This window comes from Amborella trichopoda, chromosome 2, assembly GCF_054954075.1.
Source record: "Amborella trichopoda isolate Santa Cruz 75 chromosome 2, AtrichopodaSantaCruz75HAP2 v2.0, whole genome shotgun sequence".
In the NCBI taxonomy this organism is placed as follows: Eukaryota; Viridiplantae; Streptophyta; class Magnoliopsida; order Amborellales; family Amborellaceae; genus Amborella; species Amborella trichopoda.
In genome coordinates this window covers 63,392,593-63,403,847 of record NC_142337.1, presented here as the reverse complement: position 1 = coordinate 63,403,847, position 11,255 = coordinate 63,392,593, and the positions used below count along the sequence as shown (strand labels likewise).

The following is an 11,255-nucleotide window of genomic DNA, read 5'->3' as shown; positions in this document are numbered from 1 at the left end:
CTCTCATAAAACTTAGGTAGTTAAGCAGTAGTCATCAACAAGAGGATTGCAAAGGAATGAGATGTCAAATCTGGGATGGTGCCGAGGCATTTTCGTATTTCCGGCATCCCATCTTAGGGCATAATATAAACAAAGGAACAGCAAGTTGGCAACCAACTATTTCTATACATCACTTCCCTTCAAAATCCTTTCATTAGCAAATTCACAGGTTATAAGAATAATAGAAGCTTGATATAGATGGATGATGAAGTCCAGCATACATGAAACTCATTGGCTTCTACTCACATTATACAGGCACTCTATACAGTTTCATTTATTCAACTAATGCAACTATGTTCCACCATATTCACAAGTTCCCTCCCAAGCAACCCAAAGGGGTAGCAAGCCCACTAATTACAGATATTTACAATCTCATAAAATTTAGGGTTTTTAGGGTGAATCATCATCCAAACCGTATCCCATGGTGTGTTACTAGGGAGAATACAAGTGAAAAATAGGACTACCAACCTTTGAAATAAGATTGTTCTTGTAAATTAAGATCATATCCTCATTTCATACGCTAAAAAGTAACATCCGGCTTCAGAAAGTTGTGATGCTCCAGCTGAACCATTTCTCCACTTTGAACAGGATTGAACCGACAACGATAGAAGCTGCATTTTTAAATCCATTCAAATTTCAGTTGTCAAATTGACTTGAACTATTGGAGAGAGGTCAAGAAGTTGAAATCCAAAAGATAACGAAAGATGAATTAAAACTTCAAACTGTCTACAGTGAATAACAAAAAAACTGCGAAACTAGAAAGTGGATTAAACATTTTGGTTATTGTAGTCTAAATAGGAGCGTCTAAAACTCTCTTACAAGTAAGACTTGACATTAATTGTCATTTGAAGAAGTAGAGTACTAGAACAGTAGCAGTTAAACAGCACGCATACAACCTCAATACGTGACCAAAATCTCATAAAAGATTTTTATCAGTTTTTGGCTCTTGCATTATTCCTTTTTCTATTAGCTATTTAGATATTGTTTTATCAATCAAATTTTGGATATAGCATCTTCTAATCCTAAAAACACTGCAAAAATGTTTTGGCAACCGCTCAAAGTTAAAACTATTTACACAAACAGGCATATATTCCATCCAAGTTTCCTGAAGAAAAGAATAAGACCCAATGCATGGTAAAGAGCAGATCCCATCCCCCCACCCCACCCCAACCCTTTTCCTTTTCTTTTGCTTCATTTTTAGTGATTACTTAACCTTCGGTATCCTCGAAACTCTAGTCAAAATCTTTAACATCTCAAAAATGTCTGTTTTCCAGGTAAGTTACCTTCCATCAAGCCCAAGTATCACAATTGTGTTCTTCTGATGTCCAAAGGCCACAATGTATTGAGACCCTTCAGGCAAGCGAAATTGTGCCACTGACCATTCAGAACTGAAATACTTAGGCAAAACCCCTGCACACAAACAGATTTTTTCAGCCCTCCGAGTAAATGGATCTTTCTGTTATTCCAAATAAGAAACTACAAAATCTCAAGTAAATTTGAATCTTCAATTATAATAGCAACAACTTGGAAAACTAATCAATCGACAAAATACCACAAAACCTCTTCCTCCCTCCCTCATTCAAGAAAAACTGCAAAACCCTTCCGAAAAATTCAATTTTTAAAAACCAGCTACATTTGCTAATTTCATGTACTTTCTCTTTCCTTCCCTCAGCAAATTTCGTCTTTGAAATCAGCAGCATTTTCTCATTTAACTATATTACAACAAGACAATGGTCAATAATTTCATCCATCTTTCACTGTGCCATACCCTTGAAGAAAGAGAGTGATGAACTGGAATGGTCGCCCCCAGACGTTAGAGCATTGGTGTCAGAAGGCACAGGTGATTTTTCCTTGAAATTGAGCTTGAGGCTAAATACATGAACTGTGCCCTTGTCACTAGAGACTGCAAGCCACTCAGCAGTCTCTGAGAAAGCCAGACTGTATATCTCTGCCCTATCCGCACCTCTTCGAACCTTTGATGCATTTAACAAACTTCTAATTTAAGCTTTGATTAAGATAGAAAAATGGATCATAATATGAAAGACACTGAAAACAGATAGACATGAATATCATCATCAAGGACATGAATATCGTCGTCAAGATATGAATATAGAACAATAATTTATGCAAAGATGTTAGAGGCATTATAAATTACAAGCAATTTATTATAATCATTTGACAAGTAGTTGACCTATCAATTCGCTTCCAATAACATACTAATGTTATCACAATTTTATCCTGCAATAAGTCATTTTCACCAATTTACATGAAACCTTATTGAAGAGGGACAAGGAACAAGAAGGAATGACAAGGAACGAGAAGGAAGAAAAGGCTGAGCTATCTTTATTTATGTAGTATCCATCATACAGTCAATTGTCCCCATGTCTATTTTATGTAACCATCTTTGTTCAATATTATAGATACTCTACTGTATTATTGAAAAGTGAAAACTTTTAGTGTATGACTGTGTGTGTTTGTGCTTGTGTGTCTATTTGTATCATATTAGCCATCTTTCCCCACAAATATCGCTCTTCTTCCAGATAAATTTCTAAAACAAGATTCTGAAAAAACAACTAGAAACACAATTTACCCTAATCATAAAACTAAAACCCGAATACCTTAGGATGGGTGGGTTCCACCTTCTAAGAATGGGGTCTGAGATTTGGTTTGAATTTTGAAAGTTGGGATCTTAGTGTTGTATTCTGAATGTTCGATTTTGTACTTAAATGTGTTTGAAAAAAATCTTATAAATGGGAATTACTGACACAGGAGATAAGCATATACATATATACTACATACATATATATGGATATACACACACACATGTATATATATATATATATAGAGAGAGTGAGAGAGATTATCAAAAAGAGAGAAGAGAGAGACAGAGAGAGAGATTCCAGAATGCCATTGCAAGTTTTAAGACATGACAAATAACTTCAAAAGGCCCTTAGGATCTGCTTACATATGTAACTATGAAAAAGTTTATGTAATTGAATGCATCAATCTTGAGACATGTACATGTCACATATGCACCCATGGATGATTTAATGGCTGTGTACTCTTATAAGCTTAACCATTGCCAAATCTTTATGCATATCCCTTGATGAACTCAATAACCTATGAGGCACAAAGACTCATGCATTCATATGGAAGTTGAATAGCCAAGCTCAGGCAAACACAACATCAGTGACACTTTATTTTTTTGGGAATCTTAACTTGGGACGTAGTGAAAATGGAACCCTAGACATCACATTTTGGCACCCGCCACCCCGAGCACCTCTGCCTAGAGCCCATTCTCCAGAAGCACTTTCTTTAGTCACAAGTAGATTGACAAGTGTAGTAGGTCTAGCAAGGAACCAGTAATGTACATTTCACATAGAATCCAGACAATATGGAATATTGGCTAACTACTAATCACAAAAACACTTGTCTAGGGAGGCACTAGATAACAAAACAATGTGTGGTAAAAAAACACATGCCACCCCACACCACAACACATTCATAACTGCAGGAAAGTGTTTTTCTTTCATTCAATGATGTTTTCTTCAGGCAAAACATAAATAATCTGGCCTGTCGGATTTGAAACAGAGATCTAAGTTCAACTTTTACTATAATTGCAGAGGCAATGGCAGTTATCTCAAATTGTATAAGGGATGCAACCTAAAGGACATAACCCAAAGAAAGGAAAATGAAAAAGAAAACCAATAATCAGGGGCTAAGGTCATCTGAAGGGAAGGGGTTCTTAGTCAAAAGAGAGTCCTCCCAGCTCCCTCTTAACTGAGAGACACTACCTTGTGATTAACAACAACATGGCGGGACATGTATATATAAGAGATAGAAAAACCACCCCCTCAAACATCTTCTCCGTTATATTCATCAATCTCTAAAGTAATTTCTCTCTACGGGCCTCTTGTTACTCCCTCTCCCACCACCACAACACACCCCCTTTCCACCAAACCCTACCCCAAAAAGTACTCCCTTTCACCTCTGCATCTCCTCATACTTGTTTCTCCTATACCCTCCCCTCTTCCGTCACGTCCTTTCTTCCTATATTTTGCCCATTGATTTACAATCCAATGAATCAACATAACCAGAATCAGATAACTGAAATATGATGGGTAATAAAAAATATAAAAAAAGTCAATGAAGCTGCAATAACAATGTCATTTTGTATATCATCTAAGAATCTACAAAAAAAAATCAACTGGTATAACATTATGCCATCAGCCCTGATTGTTGAGGGGGATTCGAAGAATGTGATAGTGTGGGCCTCTGAATCCACACAGAGACCTTGGAGTTTGGCCCACATTTTCTATGAAGTCTTCCATCAGTGCAGGGATATGTGGGTGGTTTGGCAGCATACCTGGTGGGAGGCCAATGCTGTGGCCGACGCCCTCAATAAGGATGGGCCTCCCAGACAATCTCACAGGAGACTTTCGAGCACCTTTCTGAGAACTTAATAGAACACATTGTATACAGAATACTGTAATCTGTATAGATCGTAAAGCTATTTTTGTTTACCCCATAAGGGGTTTTTAATTCTTGAACAGCTGCTCTGCTGGTGGTTCATGTTGTGTACAAACCTCATATCAAAACAGTTAACAGTTTCAAAAAAAAATTATGCCATCAGCCCTTATTTTCTCCAGCCATCTAAACCAAAACAATCAATCACTATCCTCCGAAAACTAAAGCCGTTCCCTTTCTTATGTGTAACATTTGATGAAAAACTAAGAGCAAGGATGCAATTCATCAATACAAAGCTAAAAGAATTTAAACAAGAGAAAAGAAAAAAAAAATTCAAGAATCAAGACTAGTGAAAAACAAACACGATGAGTCCTATGTAAAGCACAAATTGGACTGCCAATTGGAGCAAACTTTATTAAATCAAAATCTACAGCACGCAATCCTCAATTTATTCTTCGGGGTTTCAATTCAGCAAAAGAAAAATAGAGAAGAAACCACTTAATATAGGCCCAATACAGGACAAGCAAACTACTCAAAGTTTTTTTTACAGAACTGTAGCAAGTAAGAAATTACAAGACTGTGGGCCAACAAGAACAAAGAACATGCCATATTCCACCAGCTTTTAATGAACTAAGCCTTAATAGTTAACAAATTGTATGAGAGAAGGAACTCAAAAAGAACCAAATGTTCTACTCCTTCAAATTTTGTGTCTAACCAAAACCCAAATCCACACAAAATCAAGTTCAAAGCACCACAAAAAAACACAAAAGAATAGATGGATGACAGCTTTCAGAAAAAAAAAATTTACCCATAGACCTCTCACATTTTTGACACGTAGCCAATCATTTCACTACGAAAACATCGTAAAGAATACCTATGGAGGAAATTGTAATTAAGACACCTCTATGTCTAAGGTTGCACCCAGCCGACTAATCCCAAATAACATGACTATCATTCCATTTCTATAATTCTAAATGTGATTCGATTTCAAAACCCCAGTGAAACAGAAAAACACACGATTAGTACCAATAACTTGCAAAACAGAACTAGTACCTTAGATCCAGAAAAAGGAATAAAGATAGGTACTGAACAATCAACAACAAAAAACATGCCTTCAAATGATAACATTTTTATCATTGCACAATAGTACATTAGCAGTAAATCCATTCCAAAATTTTTAATTTTGATTCAAATAACTAAATCTGAACAACGACAAAGCAATCAGGAGAAAAAAAGAAACCCAATTCCAAGCCAAACTCCATATCTAAAATATAAATGATAGAGAGTTTTATACATATAGAAAGTGAGAGGCCAAAAACTAAAACAACCGGCAATACCTCTTGAAGCAGGGTTCCATCCACTGTGCTAAAAACCCTCACAAGTGTCCCTTTCGTGCTCGCAGTAGCAACCAACTTTCCTTCAAAGGTTAACCCGAAACACGCAATCCTAGAATCATGAGCAGAGACAAACTTGGTCCTTTTCAACCCATAATTCTCTATCCTCACCTGCCCCTTTTGTAACCCTAAACAAACCAGAACCATGTGCCCACCTCCATGAGAGACCTCACATAATCCCTTAGGATTTGCAATGGTCTCAATCTGATGAATCAGCTGTAAATCAAAAAAATTGTACACAAAAATCTTTTGCTCCAAAATCACGATGATCTTATCTCTCCTTAACCTGACAGCTCGAACCTCAGATCGAAAAGACAATTCACCAATACATTTTGTCTCATGATCATCCCAGATCATGACTTTATTGGGTGGGAAGAGAGGGTGAGGACCAGGAGCTGCAACAAAAGCTAGGATATTGCATCGAAAGAGCATTTCAACAATGGCAACACCAGGTGGACCAAGATGGCGACTGAAAATAGGGCGAAAGGGATCGACATTGAAGATTTGCAGGCCTAGGCTTGTTCCACAAGCAAAGCAACCACAATCTTGGTTGAAGCTGAGATGGAGCAGAGAGGAAGAGGAGGGAGAGAGTTCAGAGGATTCATTAGTTAATGCAGAAGAAGGCCTAGGGTTTGGGCGGTTTCGAGAAGAGGATGGTGTTGCTTGTTCTGTTTTTTCTTCTCGTTCTGGTTCCCGTTCTGATATAGAGGGTTCCAGGTCCTTCTGCGGTTCATCTGGTTCCATGGCTGGTAAAAATGGCGGTATGGAGGGTTCCATAGCTGGTAAAAATGGTGGTATGGAGGGTTCAGGCTTCTGTGGTTCATCTGTGGCTAGTAAAAATGGCGCTTCTGTAGATTCTGGTTGGGAATTAGGGCTAGCGTTAGGGCTTTGGTGATTCTTCTCGTTTGGAAGAGGCCATGGGGTGGAAGACGGGACAGAAACTGCAGACATAATTTGAAAAAGAGAGAAGAGAGAGTTACAATCTCTGTAGATTGCAATCTCTCTCTAATTCGCAGTCTCTACCAAAGGAATTAACGAGGAAGAGATTGTAACTCACTAATTCGCAGTCTCTCTCGGATCGCAGTCTCTCTCCGGAAGGAATTAACGAGGATCGCAGTCTCTCTCCGGATGGAATTAAGGAGGAAAAGGTTGGAGAGTTTCTTTCTCTCTCTAGAAATAGACGAGAAAGCAAGTTGCAGTCCTTCTCCCTCAATGAATTGGTGAGGCACAAGGTTGCAGTCTCTCTCCTCTCTCTCTCTGGTTTTTGGTGTCTCCTCTCTCTTGTTTTTCGTGACGCACAAGGTTGCAGTCTCTCTCCTCTCTCTCTCTGGTTTTTGGTGTCTCCTCTCTCTCGTTTTCCGTGAGGCACAAGGTTGCAGTCTCTCTCCTCTCCCTGCTTTTTGAGACTCCTGTTTTTCAGAGATGAGGCACACGGTTGCAGTCTCTCCTCACCCTCGTTTTTTACACTTCTCTCCCTTACTTTGCGTGAGAAAATATATGACGATTCCTTTTAGCTCTATGTTTTCGTGCGGCTGCAGAATTATTTACCAAAATCGCAAAACTAAAAAATATTACTTTTAAATTAGTTAACTAAGGATAATTTGAGCTCTACGTTTTCGTAGGGCCTCAGATTTAATTAAGGAAATCGCAAAACTGATAAATATTACCTTTGAATTAGGAATAACTGAGGACTAGTGGACGGCAATTGAGAGAAAAAAATTCAACAAGTGGTTATTCGGATGTTGAAATATCTTTATTTTATCGTTTCGACCCATATGACGAGACAAAGTAAATTTTAAATATTCAAAATAGTACATCTTCTAATGCATTACCTACTCATCAATTTTTTAGATTTTTAAGTATTTTTTAGATATGTTAAATCTGTATCATTTTTAAATTTTTTAATATTATAATTAAATATAAAAATTAATTTTTGAGCTATCACAAAAATTTCTAATAGAAAAACAATATCTTTGATGAAACTATTTACTTTCGATACAAAGTTGGTCACAATTGATCTTGACCACTAAATGTGATATTGAATGGCAGCAATTATTTTATTGACCAAGCTCAAATCTAAAATAAAAAAATTTCAAACACATCCAAACGATCAAATTTCACGGTAGTAAATAATTGTGACCTCTACATACAAACCCACTATTTAAAGCATAATATGTTTGGGCGCTACGCCTTGCTTTGATTTGTTACGAAAAATATTGTGATAGTCGCCCGTTTTATTTTGTTTTTTTGAAGGGGATAAATATAGAAAATGTCCTTTGGAATGTAGCAAAAAGGAATACTAGATTTTTTAGCAAAATTTACGAAACTAAACGTAGTACAATTATTGATATGTATCGTGATATATGGTGGCTGGATGGCTGGGATTGGACGGTGATGAGACCATAGCTCGTGGGTCCTTGCTTTGGTTTTATCCATCCTAAATTCAATAATTATCTCTCTCTCTCTCTCTCTCTGTCTCGTCATTATCTCTCTCCCTCTCTCTCATAATTCTCCCTCTCAACAAGACCATAGTTGGTCTGGTCTTGATTTGGTTTTATCTTTGAGATTATCCTTAATTCATAATTCCCTCTCTTCAAAACGTATCACTCCCTCTAAAAAAACATGGAGAAGCACACAATTAACTAATATTTCTTATTTTAACAGGAGTACTATATATTATTAGATGAATTGGGCTATTACAAACACCATCACATGCTTACAAAAATAACTTTGAAAAGAACTAAAGAGTTTAAAGCACCTTATGTCTTGGCTAAATCATTTGCAATCACATTCGCCTCACGAAAAATGCGGTGAAAGCTCACATTGCCATATGATAAAAGCTTCAAAATTTGCAGCCCCATTAGACCTAAGGTGTCACGGGTCTTGAAGATCTATTATACCAATTGTGAACATTGCCAGAAGAATACCTTCTACAATCAAAGAATTCCTCAACTTCTTGTCTCTCCAGATAATTAACCCTCGTAAAAGTGTTGTTCAGTATGTTTCGCAGTAGCTAGCAAAACAAAAAATAAAAGCACCCTAACATCACCAACACACACCCCCAATCCCGGCCCATCTTGGGTTTCCCAAAGATGAATCATATAATCACCCAACATCACGACACACACCCCATTCCCCGTCTTTTCTAGGTTTCTCAAGGACGAACCATCAAAATTTAGTTTCAAGCATCCATAATTGGAGGCACCCACAATATTTCAACATGAAATTTTTATAAGAATTTAGTTATACCATTGCAAAATTCTCTATAATATAATTACACTTTACTTGCTTAATTACTCGAGTTAATTATGCGCTCATGTAATTAAAAGTTATTTAATTTCTACCTATATTTTTTTTTGCGTCGTCCTCTTTGTACCTAGTTTTTACAATTTTTTTAGATTACCAAATTACCTACATTTCATGTTTTCAAGGTCCGAAAGTAGACATGTTTGAAATTTAGTTATTTTATATAAGAAAAGTAGCCCATGCATTGGGGACAGCTATCCCCGGAGGCATAAACCATTCAAAGATGGATGTAATTAATGGTCCTGCAAAGAAAAAGGTCAAACAATGGCTCAAATGTCTCTTTCTAAAACAAATTTTGTTTGGCACATTAATGATGCCCATGTTAGGGATTGTATATTCCTTAAAAATCTGGGTCAAATGTATGATATCCACACAGCACACGTCTTTTAAGTGAATTTTGAGTCTAGAAGTCCCAAGTTTCAGTCCTAAATTTAGCTCAAAAATGAGTGAAAACGAACTTCTGGACTACTTTTACAAGAATAACATAGAAAGTATTTAGTCCAGTTCTGAACATGATAGTTCGGATAATAATGCCGAAAAGTCAGACAAAAACGTAAAATATAAAAAAAATTGGGGACTTGTTAAAGTATCATAAATATATGGAGGAAAATTGTTTCATGCGGGCTGAACTTCATGACTACATTATGCGGTCCAAAGAGTGTAAAGCATCTATCTTCAAAATGGATGCAAGTAGGCATTCCATCTAGAAACAATAGAAAATAACGATTTAAATATTTTTTTACTAGAATCATTATTTCTAGTTTTTAAAGTTTGTTTAGTTTTTCATATTCATGATATCCATGTTAGAGATTACATGTCCTTAAAAATTAAGTCCAAAAATCCATTTCAAAAATAAATTTATTAATACGCCCGCATTTCTACATATGCATACTTGGCCGCATAGAAACCCGGTCCATGTATGGAACTTTTTTGTTATTTCCCAATTATATCATCTAGTAGATGACAATTTTTAATTTCAACTATAAAATTTAGTTATTTTGAAAATAAATAATAACAATGTATAATAAGAGATCTAGGAAAGGAAATTTACAGGAAAATCCCATTATAGTTTTAAAATTTAGAAAAGTCTTGTATATTTTATATTTTACAACCAAACCTCATTATTTGTGTTTTCTGCTTTTTCCCAAATACCTTCAATTCAGTTCAGATCTCCAACAATCTTTTTTCACTCTTTTTTCTCGAGTGAAAAACTACTTGCGTAGGTTTAAGCATCCAATGTATGAACCTGCCTACTTATATTCTAGTATAGCAAAGGTTGTCCAGACCCTCAAATCAAATCAAAGAAATGCATAATCCAAATCCGTACGTATTCAAAACTGACTTGTGGCTTGCAATAACCATTTCACTGGAATCATCACTCATTCTCTGTCTGATTTTTTAAGTCATGCCAATGGAAGGATGAAGTTGCCTGTAAATCAGATATGTTTCTGAAATTTTATCTGCTACTACCACGAGTACCCAGAAGCAGCTTTCTTCATTGAATTTGATTAGGTTTGAACATCTAATGTCTAAACCCAACCCACACTGAAAAATGATAAGTTCAAATATGCATGTCTCAATTGTCATTTTCTTGGGTCAAAGACAGGTACAGATATTCAATGCCCGAACAAGCATCTTGCTCGAAAATATTAACAAGTGACCAAGTTCGGACATTAAATGTCTAAACCTGCCCTATAGTGCTTTTTAATGAAAAACCAATTTGAACATTAGATAACCAATAACTAATAAGGAAAACCCTCAGTTTGAACCTTGACTGAGATAGACATAATTTGAAAAATAAAAATAAAAATTAGGACTTAAACGTAATATAGAAAATATAAGGAATTTTCTAATATCAAAACAAAATAGAGATTATCTTTAAATTTCCCTTGTAGTAATACATGGACATGAAGTCATACTACATCTTGATTCTAAAATTTTAACTACACTTATTTTAACTAATTTATGCCACAATAAAATCTTTATTTTTCAACCATTTCTAAGACTCATTATTTAAATTATCAAATTAACATACAAATTCTTTATTTT

At 35.9% G+C, this 11,255-nt stretch overlaps 1 protein-coding gene across 2 annotated transcripts; it reads right to left on the bottom strand.

Moving 5' to 3' along the window:
• Positions 1-209: 209 nt before the first annotated feature.
• LOC18445326 (autophagy-related protein 18a) lies at positions 210-7,333 on the bottom strand. 2 transcript variants are annotated; one of them, XM_006855465.4, is made up of 4 exons: positions 5,844-7,333; positions 1,808-2,012; positions 1,323-1,449; positions 210-650 (listed from the first exon to the last, which is right to left on the bottom strand). In XM_006855465.4, exons 1-4 carry the CDS (start codon positions 6,849-6,851, stop codon positions 560-562), a joined length of 1,431 nt encoding a protein of 476 aa, XP_006855527.1. In that variant the 5' UTR covers positions 6,852-7,333; the 3' UTR covers positions 210-559. The 2 variants fall into 2 exon arrangements, with proteins under 2 accessions (XP_006855527.1, XP_088715527.1); XM_088859401.1 differs by lacking the exon at positions 1,808-2,012.
• Positions 7,334-11,255: the final 3,922 nt, after the last annotated feature.